At 44.1% G+C, this 14,624-nt stretch overlaps 1 protein-coding gene across 2 annotated transcripts in view; it reads left to right on the top strand.

Annotated features, from left to right (window-relative positions):
• CRYBG3 (crystallin beta-gamma domain containing 3) overlaps positions 1–14,624 on the top strand; it is a 112,751-nt gene that overhangs the window by 21,444 nt on the left and 76,683 nt on the right. For both annotated transcript variants that reach the window (XM_037058982.1, XM_037058980.1), the window contains exon 3: positions 6,749–7,176. In XM_037058982.1, coding sequence (XP_036914877.1) covers positions 6,749–7,176 — 428 coding nt within the window. The remainder of the gene's footprint in view (positions 1–6,748; positions 7,177–14,624) is intronic.

Below are 14,624 nucleotides of genomic sequence, written 5' to 3'. Positions count from 1 at the left end.
CAAGGACATGAAAAATTGAGAGTAACATCACAGATATATAACCATTCTACAGCATTTTTAAAAAGTGGCATTTCAAGCCCTGGCTGGCATAGCTCAGTGGATTGAGCACGGGCCTGCGAACTAGACGATCGCGGTTCGATTCCCAGTCAGGGCACATGCCTGGGTTGCAGGCTGGTTCCTTGCAGGCTAACTACCAGCAGGGGACGCACAAAAGGCAGCCATACATTGATGTTTCTCTCCCTCTCTCCTTCCCCTCTAAAGATAAATAAATAAATAAATAAAATCTTGAAAAAAAAAATAAAAAGTGACATTTCAGCTTGCTAACTAATTTTAGTAACAGACTATTTGTGACATCTCAGAACCAGTCACAACACTGGTGTGTCATGACATAGAAGTTGCAAATAATTTATTCCTTATGTTAAATGGTGACTGGCTTAGGGCAAAATAGTTGATAGCCAACCTGTTTGCTTATTCTAATTTTTTAGTGGAAAAATAATTCTGTGATAAAAATATTATCTTTTAAGCAAATTTACTTTAACAGTAGCAGGATAAATAGCTCATCTCTGTAAAATCCATTTAGTGAAAAATGTTGTTGATGCAAATATGCCTGTAGTTTATATGGAGTTAAACAGACAACCCACCAGAAACTGAATTCATTATGCTAAAAGTAAATAAAAAATAATTTTTATTTAAAAGTTTAGTACCACCTAAACTGTAGCTAACCCAAGATATCAGTAATAATTAACTGATAATAAATATTTTCCTCAAAATTGAGAAAATCACAACTCTTGGTGGTGGAATTTCAGTTATTGGCAAATTTGCCAAGTCATGTGTATGGGCACATGTCTTGGGAGAAAGCTAACTGGAGTTCTGTAGTAAGCAGCTGCCTTTGATATATGAGTGCCAGCGTTTAGTAACTGCTAGTAATTTTAGGTAGTAGTCCCACTCGTGATACGTAAGCCCATGAAATTGTTTGCCTTCGCCTCGTGGGGGCAGGGAAAACAGAAGACTTGGGGTGTCCATTGGACGATCACACATGGGCAGTTTCCACTCTGGAAAACCTGAGTTGTAATAGGAATTTCCCAGTCAGTGAGAGTGAGAGATAAATGGTGTCAGCAGTAGGAATAGCACTGCGCAATTCCTAGACGGGCAGGGGAGGAGGCAGGAGAGGGGAGAGGATGAATGAGTGTGGACAATGCCGCTAGACACTGTAAGCATAGTGAGTGACCGGAGATGAAACTGGAGAACCAGGAGCTAGCTCCACCAGGATCCTGAATGCGATGCTAGAGACCCTGGGTTTTATCCTGATGGCCGCGCACATCCATTCATCAAGGATGATCCATTCTTCAAGGATGATCACATTGGAATTCTAAAAGATTGCTCTGCCTTTAGTCTGGAGAGTAGATTGGGGGGCTGTAGGAGTAGAGGAAGGAAACAAGTTAGGTCATTGCTGGCAGTACTCTCGGGGTCATGGACGTTCTGTCTGACCTTTTTAAGAAGTGGGGAAGTTACAGTTTACAGAAAATGGAAGAACGGAGACATAAGCATGGTCAAGCTGCATTTGGGATGTACTGAGCCTGAGGTTCCAGGTGAATGTGGATGTCTGGTCGATAGTTGGATACACAGTCTGAGCTGAGAGTACAGATCTGGCAATCATCTGATTAATCAAATCTGGGAAATGAGATCTCATAAGAAGATGCAAACACTACACAGAAGACCAGGACAGGAGAAAGGGGTGCACTGTATTATGAAGTGGGACAGGGTCTCCGAGACAGATCATGGCCACAGCACTCTGGGAAGGAGGCCAGGTTGCTGGGCCTTAATGAGGGACTGGGGGCAGGGCAGGAAAGAAGATGGTGGGGTTGCTCACTCCTGTTTGAGAGGATTGGTAGTGAAGAGTGAGGAGAAGGCTGTCCCTGGACACACACTTCTGAATGGTGGGCTTACTGAAGGGCAGACGCTGAGCAGAGATTCCTGACAAGACACGGGAATATGAAGTGGTGCCCTGGTGGAGGAAGTAGTCGTGGGGGAGGAGGGCAGGTGCGGGTGCTGCTGCTGCCCTGCAGGTAGAGGGAGGTGGAGTCAGAACTGCGAGGGGTGTCTCCATAAAATAGGACGAGGGTGGGTGTGGGATAGCGGGGTAGTTTTAGGGATGTGGGAAAGGTTAAGATCAGCTGCTGTGGAGTATGGGGGAAGGTTGCAGACTGATAGCCAGCATGGGCTGTAAATTGTGAATTGCTGGCAGTCTGAATCTGCATAGCTGTGCATTTCCCTGAGGATTTTTAAAGCACGACTCGTTCATTTATATGGAAAAGATAGAACTGGAATTTTTCTGGGTGGGGATGGCCAAGAAACAAACAAAAGAGGCTTTGAGGTTATTGGCTGTGTTTGAGGTTTGGACAGAAATGATAAGAACACTTGTAGGAACTGAGAGGGGGACCGAGTAAGAAAGGACAGGAGCTGTGCAGAGGCAGCAGAGCTGGTGTTGGGGGTACCCCTGGGGCACTGGGTAGGGTGCTAAGAAGAGGAGGGGGTGTGAGCACTGGGAATGCCTGCCCTGTGAGGTTCAGAGGCCGGGCGTCCTAGGCAGAGACAGCCCCGCAGGGCCTAGGAAGTAGGTGGAGGCACAGTGGAGCTGGAGGTCGTTAGAGGTGAGGAATGGGGGTAAGGGTCAGCCTTCCTTACTGTGTACAGTGAAGGTGGAGCCCAAGGTGGGAAGATGCCCAAGCCAGGTGCTGGAGACAGTACAGGAAGAGTCACCTGGCCCTTCCCTATTTTCCACACAACATGCTCTTCTTTTGACGGCACTCTTAATCCCTTGACCGTGTTCCCTGTGCCAGTCACCATGTTGGGACGGCACCTGCCAGGTGCTGGGGTTGGGACACCACCTGCCAGTAGCCTAGAGGCTACTCGGAAGAGATGACAGACCAACAAATGCCAGACCCCCAAATCAGCTTTTATATCACTAGAATGTAGCAGGGCTTTGAGAGTATTTTTCACTGTCGAAACTAAGCACCCAGAATAGTATCTTGCTGTTCATTGTTTATTAAAATAGTGAACACTTTAAAGTTCACATTCACCTTGACTGCTGTGTGGTATACCTGGTCTCAGCCTATTGCTGCATTGCCCGGAAACACTGTTCCGAGTCTCCTCAAAGCCCCAGCTCCACCTCTGAGTCCCTCCTTGAGCTTGTCACTCCTCTCCCCTCTTTACTGAGGTCAGGGCTGATTGTCAGACCTTCTCTCTTGTCTTCTCTGCTTACAGAATTGCTCAGGCTTCAGCCACTTTCTTACCACTTTATTTGGAGGAGAAAATGTCCCTGTGCTTCTCTAAGGCTGATACTTTCCCCTTATTAAAAGTAGTAGATACACAATGCAATATACAGATGATGTATCATAGAATCGGACACTTGAAATTTATCATTTCATTAACCAACATCATCCCAATAAATTTAATTTAAAAATATATAGTACTGAAATAAGTATTAGAGACTATACTGGTCTCTTCATCTCCTCATCTCTGCTTTTCCTTCTAGGAAAAGCTGTCCTCCTCTCTCTCGGCCAGCATCACTCCCTCCACCAGATAGGAGCTGACCCACAAAACAGGAACCAAAACCAATTTTGTGTGTCTTGGATCTTACATTGTCACCTTGTGTCTCACTTTCTTTAGTTAAAAAAATCTCTCAGAAGTGTTCCCCTCCATTTGCAACCATTTCCATTTGTTTCCTTGCCGCTTACTCACTGCCCAGCGCCTGGAGCGTGGGGTGTCCTCACAGATTCCTGGGCTGCGGTGACTGATTCCCCTGCTTTCCGAAGAGAATGCTTCTCATTCCCCTCATTCCTTCATGTGCTGACCCAACACCTACTGGAACATTTTTGGCTCTTATTGTCAGGTGCCTTTCAAGGTGCTAGAGATAGCTGCAATACATAAAACAGACAAAACTTCTTGCCCTTGTGGCTTTCACGTTCTACTGGAAGAAACAGACATTAACTAATGTAAGTGTTGTGTAAGCACAGGGCAAATAGCTGGTGTAGAACAAACTTAAAGTTTTAATTACATAAATACAAAATGTTATTGTATTTACTTGGAATAGCAGTGCTCTTTTCTCCTAGTTTTTGTTTTTAAATTTAGATACAATTTTTCTGGCTGAGTGGATTTTAATTATTTATAAAAATGTCTTATAAGATTATTAAGGAAAAACTAAGCAACTATGACCTTTGAGAAAACTGAAAAAAAGTGCTCTTTAGTAAATTAAGATACAGGAATTCTGGAAAAGCAAAGAAGCTAAAAATTGAGGGGAAAGAGAAACCAGTGATTTTTTTATTGTATATAAAAAAAACTCTGCAAATTAAATGTGAAAGTTTTTATTAATTTAGCAAAACTAGTTTAGAAACTAGTCTATTGTACTTTGAAAGGAATTATCAAGTGAAAATAATTTAGGCAGTAAAATAAACACTGTTCTTAACAGAAATTATTTGTCTTGAGATTTTGTTGATAGTCAAAAAATGTGATCTCCTTGTCTCTTAAGTCTCCCTTTTTTATTTTTATTTTTTTTAAGATTTTATTTATTTATTTTTCAGAGGGGGAGGGAAGGAGAGAGGGAGAGAAACAACAATGTGTGGTTGCCTCTCGTGAGTCCCCTGCTGGGAACTGGCCTGCAACCCAGGCATGTGCCCTGACTGGGAACTGAACCACGAGATCGTGTGGCTCGCAGGCCCGCGCTCAGTCCACTGAGCTACACCAGCCAAGGCTTAAGTCTCCCTTTTTTAAACCATTGCATCAATATTATAAGACTCTGTGGACCCCTTAAGCTTTTTCAGAATGCAGAGTTGGGCAGAAGTAGGTTTGCAGTTGTGAGTGAATGACACTTTTATTATTATTTGTTGTATTATTTTTCCATATGAACAACTGTAAATCTACTTTTGCCCCACCCTGCGTTGCTGTTGTAGTGAGTGGCTTACCCAGGGTGAGCTGTCATGCATACCAGTTACAGAAAGAAAATCACAGTTCTGTTACTGTCACAGTGTTAGTTCATTTGACACAAGGAAACTTTGTGGCTGGAAATGACAAGACATGAAAGGGAGTCAAGGACAAAAAAATGTGGATCTTTCATACACATGAGCATGTTCACAGTGTCGCCTCACACACCTTGTGCTGCCAAACTCGGGGGGTGGGCATTTGTGCCGTTTGGGTGAGGAGAGGGCCCCACTGGGTGTGGGCTCCGGCGTGGAGGTGACTAGGATCGAGTTAACAGTTGCAACCAGTAAGAGGTGAGGCTTTCAGTGACTCTCGAAGGCTGGTCATCTTCTGAATGTAGAGACTCACGAGTTGTATTAAGGTTCTAACATACAGAAAAATGCTGTGTGTCAGAGTACTCCAAACTACTCTGACACTCAGGGTGGGAAAACTTAAAATGTTATTTGCTCACAATTAATTTCCTGGGTTAATGGGTTCTACACACTTTATTTTCGCAACCTTTCATATGCTAAATTTTATTAGTAGTAGTTAGTGGAACACTCCTTTAAACTGTTTTGAATTTGGATTAAAACGTGGAATGAGATGAACAAACAACATTATAATTACAGTCCTCTTGCCTTCCTGAAGATCAGCTTCTTGCAAAACTTTGTCACGAGAACCTTCCGGGCCCTGAGGTGGTTTGTGCCTCGGTGTCCTGATCTTTCTCTGAGTCATACTTGAGCTTTCCTTTTAGAAGCACTAGCGAGCATAGCATCTGTCAGATACGGTCAGACACACATTCCTTTTACAGGTAGGTGAGTGGGCATGTTTGGAAGGCAGAGCACGTTGGTACATTGGCCTGAAGCTAATGAAGCTTTAGGGAAGATCGTGAGGCGGAATGCCAGCTTGTTCTGTGATGTAGCAGTTTAATCTTTCTTCACACAGAGTACACGTGAGTGAGTCTCCTTTACTAGTACCTAGTTACGGGCAGGTAAAACGCACTTGTGGAAGCAGTGATATCTGCAGGAATCCCCGTGCTGTACACGGTATGCATGAACACCCATATCAGAGCTTTGTTTTTACCATGAAGAGTTTTCCTTTGAATTGATGTGCCATGTTGCTGTCTTTCCTCAGCTTCTTAAAGAACAGTTTTACACAATGTGACAGGTTTGTGGGTTAATGCAATGCTGAAATGATAAAGTCTGTTTAGGTGTTATTTGTCTAATGTACTAAGTGTCTGAAAATACTGTCTATTAGCTTTGCAATAGTAAAGGCTAAATTTAAATACACGTAAAGTTTGCCGGGATCTGTTCCTTTACTTAGGCCCCCATACTTAACCTTTCACTCTTCTCATTTTGCCCCTCACATGTAACTCCCCAGAAGTTGACTCCTCACTGAGCAGAAAGAAGGGGAGGAAGAGGAAGGGCCAGGGGAGAGGGAGGAAGATGCACAAGCATCACAAAGGCACTACCTAGGTCTCCTTCAGAGATCGTGACCTCTAGGAAGCATCCCCTGAGTTACCTCCTCGGCTCTTACCACCGCCAGGGCAGGGCTGGTTTCCCCATGTGTGCTGTGCTTCTCTCTCTCTCCATGACATTTAATTACTATGTAGCGTTGTAAGGCTGTGTGCAGACTGTGCCCTTCAGCAGGTTGCAAACTTCCCAGGGGAACAAAAGCCATCGGGCTTATTCATAAATGTATCCCTGGGTCTGGCACAGAGTGTATCGTGGGTATCCGTCAATCTGCGTTATTTTTAATGGTGATGCTTGTTATTGCTATTTTGTTTTCAAAGATTCCCCAAAGTGAGCACAAAAGGAACCATGCTGAGAAGCCGACCACTCTTCCAGTGCAAGAAGATGCCAAAAAGCCAAATGACCTTTCCAGTTCCACCTCAGATAGCAAGATGGGAGAAAGCGATCGGCAGCCAAAAGAAAGCTTTTTCCAGTTTCTTGGTAACTTATTCAGTATCTCTGGAAAATCATCCCTGGGTGAGGCCAAGCAATCCTCTTTAAAAGAGGACCATGACAGAACTGAGGACAGTTTGCCAAGTGCCAGGGACCGCCACGAGGAAAGGGTCGAGGAGCAGAGGGCGACTGCCAGCGGCTCCCCGGGAACGCAGGCACTGGCCTCGGATGCACAGGACTCCGCTGCTGAACTCTCCGACGCCTTTTCTTTGGATACAACGCAAGACAGCGATCAGGAAACCAGTGATTTCATACAGTGAGTTTAGAATTTACTTGAGCCAAAATTTGAGCTTTTGAACTTAGCTTTTAATCTCTAGTCCTATTAATCAAAGGGATTGGGAAAAGTATTCAGTGATCTTCCTGCTAGTACGTAAAAAAGTTACACGATTCTGTATACCATACATGTGATCTGGGGCCTTTTGAGCTATTTTAGGGGGTGACACCAATACCTTTGAGGTGCTAGCTTTGTCATAGTACAGGATTTACCTCTGATTGAAGACTTTCTTGAGTGGGAGTGTTTTCTGGGTCTGAATTGTTCCTGTGTGAGGACAGGCGGTGTGTTCATTGTCTTCATTTGGGGGACAAATGTGGCCCTAAGGGTTGTATTCATGTTCTGTCAGTATCTTTTCTTTGTGGAGTACAATTATAGAGTTTACGAAAAAAATTAAATCCACTCTATTCATACAACTAGCCTCATGAGCCTTTTCCCCAACTCGGAGAGACTGGAATCTTACACAGATTTAAGGAGTACAGTGCCTCGCCTGGTTCTTTGCTTAAGTCAATGATTTGTTTTTCTTTTACTCAGATGAGCAAGAAGGAATATTAGTTATCAGTTACTTGCTTTACCTTATGCTCTGTGAGCTGTGAATTATCAGTCAGGTTGAAACAGCCAAGTCCTTTGAATTCTTCACGCCCATGATTATGTCCTAAAAGGAAGTGGTCTGTAGCCGCACAGTTCTCCAACACTGCTTCTCTAGCTTGTCCTGGTGCCTGATTGGTGGCACCAAAGGCTGGAGTGGTGGCATTCAAAGCTTTGGTCATAGCTCGGGACAATCTACTTATTTCTGTAGTCAAAGAGGTAACCATGACTAGCATTATAAATATAGACAAAGCTATATAATATATTCAGCGGGGCTAAAAAGGTGTGAATCACTGTTGCAGTCAGGTGCAAGAGAGAGTTCCCATCCATCCCGGGTTGGGTGGGGCCTGTGAGCTGTGAACACTGTCAGTCTTCCCAGGCAGCATGGTCCCTGCAACTGTTTGCTGGGACGTGGGAACAGACAGCCCTTCCACATACTAGAAACCATCCTGCCGGCAATTGGATGTGACCAGGGGCCCCCGATGCACTACTGGGGGTGGTGCAATGCATCTTCACACCTGCTGAAAGCACAAAACAGTTTTTAGTGCATTTGACAAAAGTTGCCCACTCCCTAGCTAGGGCTACGTTAGTGACTTTTAAGGAAAACCTTTCCCTGTCCTTTAGAGTTACCACAGGTCCCCAATTAAAAATAACAGAGTAGATTGTGTTCTTACTGATATGCTGAAACATGGTATAACTTCAAAGGCTTTCCAGGGGGGGTACAAACACCCCCCTACACATGAAGTGAAAGTCTGTTCAACATAGGTTTCTCCTGTAAGACAAAAGTCAGAGATGTTTATTAGAACATTTTTTTTGCTAATTATACCCAGGTATTTTCATCTTTTTTGAAAGGATTAATTTCTCCACAGCATGGGGTTAAATGAAAAGAATATAAATCATTGTTTTTGAAAGATGACCTTCAGGTCTTCTTTTTTTCTGGTGCTTTCTTTACTCTGGTGTGATGATTCTGAGGTTTTACTACTGCCAAGTTCACCACGGTGGGGGCAGTGAGGAGTACATCCCCAGGTCCAGTCCACTTTTCTTCTAGTTGGCTTTCTGGGGATCCTGTCTTCCAAGTCTTGAGTAGCACCCTGTCCCCAGGCTCAAAGGAGTGCAGCAAACCTGTGGGGGAGAGGTCTCTGATACAGGCAAGGTCCTTAGTTATAGCCAAGGTGTGACTTAAATGTTGTACATAGTTCTTTACCTTCACTTCTTGATGTATGTGCCTATTTCCCACCCCACTCATAGCCTGAAATGCTCGACAGTACACAGTTTCTTAAGGACTCAGTTGAATCCCACTTCAAAGATCCACCCTTATCCTGAGCAGGGCAATAGGCAAAGCTGATCCCAATGCAAATGAGTTTCATGGCAGAGCTTGGCTGTATTTTTCTTCAAGGTGATTCATTTTCTCTACCTTCCCAGAGCCTGAGGTCTCCTGCCATGAGGAGTCTCCACTGGATTCTAAGAATTTACTAACCGTCCATGTAATTTCTGAAACAAAAGCAGGTCCATTATTATCACACTGGATGCTTCCGGGGAAGCCAAAGCAAAGAATTATTTCCTTTAGTAAGGCTTTCACTAACTCTGAGGACTTCTCAATCCTAGTAGGCTAGGCTTCTAAACCCATGCTGAAAAGGTGTCAACAAAGACTAATAAATATTTCTATCCTCGGCACCTGGGTGAAGTCTATTTGCCAGGCTCTGTCCTTGGTATTGTCTCCCTTCTTTCTTTTGATAGAGATCCGTCTTAGGGTTATTGTTCTGGTATATGACACATCTAGCAATTAGTTTTCCTAGGGCTTTTGAAAGTCTATAGGATGTGTGAGCCACGGTTTAATGTAGGTAGTTAATGAATCCCTTCTGTAGTGAGTGGCCTCATGCGAATGCTTTATGACGGGCTCCACTCCATGTTCAGGAAGCGGCACAACTCCTTTCTTATTCTTTCTCCATCCACCGTCAGGACCGTCTTCATCAAAACCCCACCCTTAGCTTTCTCTCAGTCTGCAGTCTAATATTCAGGGTCGAATTGTGAGGTGTCTAGAGCAGGTCCCAAAGGCACCATACACAGCCCTTTAGCCGCCCCTTGCACTGCCTGATCAGCCAGACCGTTTCCCCTGGCCACGTCAGTGTCCTATTTCAGATGCTCTAGGCAGTGCACAACTGCCACCTGTAAAGGTGCCTGAACTGCTTTTAATAATTTTTAAGTTGCTGTTGTATGTTTAATTTCCTTTTGGGGGGAGGTCAGTAGTCCTCTTTCCTTCCAGATGGAACCATGTGAGTGCAGAGCTGAATAAGTCTATATTCCTGAAAGTTCTGAATTATGGGGTGTATTCCTTCTAGGGCTTCTTTCCGCAAGGGATACTGCCTCTTGTCAGCGGTCCCTGCCTCTGGCTGGAGATCGGCTGTAGCAGGGGAGGCTCACTTTCCTGTAACGGGAAAGCCCTCTCTGGCTTTCCAGCAGCCCACGCGGTGGGGTTTACCTGATTCTCGGTTTCTTCTGGCCAGGGTCATTTTTCCTCTTCCGCGGTTTCGTGAGGAGCTGCCAGGCATGCTCTGGCGCGGGCGATAGGTGGAGCTGTTGTTCCCCTGGAAGAGAAGTGATTTGAGCGCAGTTTTGACAACGGGTCCCTTCCTAGAAGAGGAATTGGATGCTCAGGAATATACAAAAATGTGTGAGTTAAAATTGTATCTCCCACAGCACATTCTCATGGTTTCAAGAAAAATTGGCTTTCAAGGCTTCCAGAAATACCAGTTCCAGTTCCAGCCGGCCATGGGGACTCCGAGGTCTGTTGACCGTGGAATAGGTCTCCCTGGTGTCAATCAAAAAGTCTACAGTTTGTCCCCCACGGTTACTTTCACCCGAGATTTCTGGGGGGTGATTCTAATGGGTGGTGATGAGAGAAGCTCTGGGCCGTCACTCACTGTCAGAGGAGTCCTCTTGCCCAGCGTACCTCTCCAGTTCTCAGACTCTAACCTCCTTTTCCTTCATAGGGACACTCATTTTTCTAGCGCCCATTTCCTTTGCAATACAAGTATTGGTCAGTGGCAAGCACTTTAGACGGGGGTCAGGCACCTTTTGCCAGCTGACAGAATTGCCCTGAGGCCTGTTCCAAGAAAACAATGGCCACTGAAGCCTTTTTCTGTTCTCTGTTATAAACTTTGAAGGCAATGTCTACTAACTGGGAAGGATTCATGCCTGTTTTTCCCTCCAACTTCTGAAATTTCTTTCTGATGTCAGGTGCACTGTGAGAGAGAAAGGTCATATTCACCATTCTGATATTTTCAGGGGCTTTGGATCCACATCAGCATATTTTCTATGGGCCTGGTAGATTCTTTCAGGAAACTCAGAGGGGTCCTTTGCAGGCTTTTGTCCTACCATCAGTACCATAGTCAGACTTTTCTGCTTAGGGACTCCTTTCTTAAGTCCCTCGAGGATGCATCCCTTACAGCACTCCAAAACAAGAATTCTCATTAGGGCCCACTGGGCTTGGTTAGAGGTGCTGCCTTAGTAGGGTCAGGAGCCCCACCTGGATTCTCGTGGTGCAGTCTCCAAAACCTCTTCATTTGCCTTCTCCAACACCAGCCTCTGCTCATCCCTGTAAGCAAAATATTTAGTAAGGTTTAGTGAGGCTTGTCTGCCCAGTTGGGATGGTAGGTGGCAAAAACTGATGAAACTGAGTCCGTTATTTTAGTAGGGTTATCTCTGTAAAAAAGCTTTGAGCTTTCCCAGTGTAACAGATCCGATGTAGGAAACAGAGTACCATATTTTCCAGACTATAAGATGCACTTTTTTTACCACGTTTTTTGCTTCAAAATTTTTTCCCCTATTTTCCTCCTCTAAAACCTGTGTGCATCTAGGGTCCGCACCATATAAGATGCACCTAGATTTCAGAGGAGGAAAATATGAGAAATTTTTTGAAACAAAAAAATGTAGTAAAAAAGTGTGTCTTACAGTCTGAAAAATATGGTATGTGCTCAATAACAGCCAGCAGGCTGTTCCTCTGGCCCTACTCCCAGAGGGGAGGTCTTCACAGAGGGTATTGCCCTACCCCTGCAGGGGCTCGTGCACTGAATTTAGTCCCCGGACAGGTTTGGGACAGAGAGAGCAGTTCAGGCTCACCTCCTCCAGCTCCCTCAGCTGAATAGAGAGGAAGACGCCCCAGGGCAGGAGGGGCTGTGGGAACCCTGACCACACTCGCAGCAGCCGTAACATCCTGACCTTCTGTGAGCTTCTGCTCCCTGCCACAGGCAAATTCCCTTTTCTCTGGACCATTAATGTGTTTTCTTTTAATCCTACATCTTTATTGTATAAAGTTATAAAAGCGTGTGTAAAAAGTATTTCATCCCACTTCCCTGATCTTTGACGAAACAACTCTAATAGCCGTATAGTCTGGTACTTTAAAGACCCATTCAGTGGCCAGCAGTCTCCTGAGTGCAGATTATATGTAAACTAAGCAGTATTACAATAAAGAATCATTTTCTTTTTTGTCATAGGTTTATTAGCATTGGTCCACCAATCAGCCAAAACCTGCCCCAAAAGGCTTTGTCCTGGAACAGAGGCTCTTCCCCCGACTCTGCCCGGCAGAGCTCTGTGCTATCACACAAACCAAACCAGGAGGCACCTTAATTCCTGACGACTGATCTAACCCTAAACCAGAAAGCCCAGTGATTCAGTCAAGAAGTGAAGGCAGTGTGCCAAGAGTCGGAGGAGGAGAGTCCGCAAGTGAAATCACTTGGTAGCTGCTAGGGCGTCTCCAGGTCCGCACCCAGGGCTGCCCAGTCCAGGCAGCAGTGGGACTCCCACCAAATACCCAGACTTACTCGGCAGCCCAGAGTCTGTCCCGGCAGAGTCACCAGAATATGAGACCAGAAGAGTGGGCGTTTGTGCTGCCTGTCACTACCAGAACCAATAAGTAGAAACAGAGTTGAATCTTTATGGGCTGTTTGTTCAGGTGTCCCATGATCTGAAAAGATGATGGGTTATGGACCCCTAAAAGACCGTCTTACAGTTCAGCTCAAGTCAGCCTTTTTTTAAGTAGAAGAAAAGTATAGGTAAGAGGTTTGGAATTCAGGAGGAAAGTAGGTAAGGGGTTTGGAATTCAGGGAAAAGGTTAATTAGATCGGAGCAGCAGAACAGCCATCTTCCCAACATCCTTTCTTCTGTTGCCCAGTGACTCCTTTTCTGGGTTGTGGGCAGTGGCCATCTCTCCCCGGACACCACCTTGATTGCTTGCAGTCCTCCTGGGGCACAAAGCTCCAACTGCGTGTGGTCTCCTGGAGTCAGGATGGGTCTGATTATACATCCCAGTTCCTGGAACAGTAGCTTTTTACATGCATTAATCACTAGGCTTGTTTAGTGTAATTTAAAACTAAAAATTTTCTAACTCTTGAGTTCCCCAGTCAGAAAGACATGCCCATGGTCTCCGAGTTTGTAAGCATTTTTATGCATCGAGTACTGGGAAAGAGGAAGAAAGACGTACACCATCTGAAGGAATTTGCAGTAGCTGTAGGCAAAGGGGTGGGAGAAAGTGTAGCGGGGCCCACTCTGGGATACCACTCCTGTGGATTGGTGGTGTCAGTCTGGAAGGCCCCCGTGTAAGCAAGAGGTGGAGGCTCCTGAAGTTCTTGATGCCCGACTGAAATTATCTGTGGAGATAGCCACTTGGAATTTAATCCAAAATTCCCACAGATACACAGAAATAACAGTCTTTGGTCAGAGCTGGTCCACAGCTGTCAATGGGCTAACTGTTCTGTGTCTTTCACTCTGTGGGTGCAGTAATTTTAATTTAGAACATCTTAGGATTTCCTCCTTGACAGTCAAGTTTATTTCTTTAGTACCGGGAAGTAGAAAATGGAAGAGGATACTGTGCCTCTTAATTCTCATTAGTAAAGCCCTCCTTGTTAATGGAATAATTGCTTAAGGTAATTCGCCAGAAACACCTCAGCAAACAAAGCTTATTCTTTTTGTTTTGTTTTGATCTATATTTTCTAAATAAGGAAAACAAGGCTCAGAAAGCTAAGTAACATCCCCCAAATCACATAGTTGATAGCAGTTAATAATAGGAATTAATAACAATAGGAATAGCTGGTAGAGACTATGGAGAAGTTTCCAACTCCTTCCTCCAAGTCCAATGTCAAGGGCAAACACTGGCTATGGGACCCAAGATCACTATAGTGGAAAATTCCACAGGAAGAGATTCATCCATCTGCCACAGCTATTATAATCTTCAGATCCTGTATTTTATAATGCTAAGAAAAGTGACTCTTGACTCAGGAGGAGAGGAAAATACCACTGGGTTCCAGTGTGAGATAACAGGCTTCTTCAGCCCAGTTCTAGAAATTCTACACATTATCAGGTTTGGAATTACAGTTTTAGTAACTTCCTGTCGATGATTTTCTGTTTGTTTAGGAATTATATAAAAGTTGAATATCATTTTAGTTAAGCTGGTTTATTTTGACAGTATGAGGAAGGACTGCTTATAACTGGTTTTAGATATTATTTAAATAATGTGTCTCAAGCTGTTTACTAGTAATCGAGAATCTGCATTCTAAGTTTTAAAATTGTTTCTTTGGTTCTGTGATAAGAATTTATTTCAAGCAAAGGTTATTTAATTTTAATTGAAAAGAACATTTCAAATATAAAATGTTATTTATCATTAAGAGTCTATATTTCTAAAATTATTAGACTTAAGTTTTACATAAAATTTTTGATATTTTAAGAAAGCATGAATAACTGAAGGTTTTGCATTGTCTTTCTCACGCAAAAGTGCCCCTTCATTTTTTCTTTATAGGTTTTTTTAAATAATAAGGTGTGTTTAAAAGGATTAATAGCTTAATTTAGACAAG

The sequence above is a fragment of the Sturnira hondurensis genome, unplaced genomic scaffold (genome assembly GCF_014824575.4).
Source record: "Sturnira hondurensis isolate 20B ecotype Veracruz unplaced genomic scaffold, ASM1482457v3 Scaffold0010428, whole genome shotgun sequence".
NCBI lineage: Eukaryota > Metazoa > Chordata > Mammalia > Chiroptera > Phyllostomidae > Sturnira > Sturnira hondurensis.
Note: the sequence above shows the minus strand (reverse complement) of the source record. Positions and strands in the feature narration are given on the sequence as shown.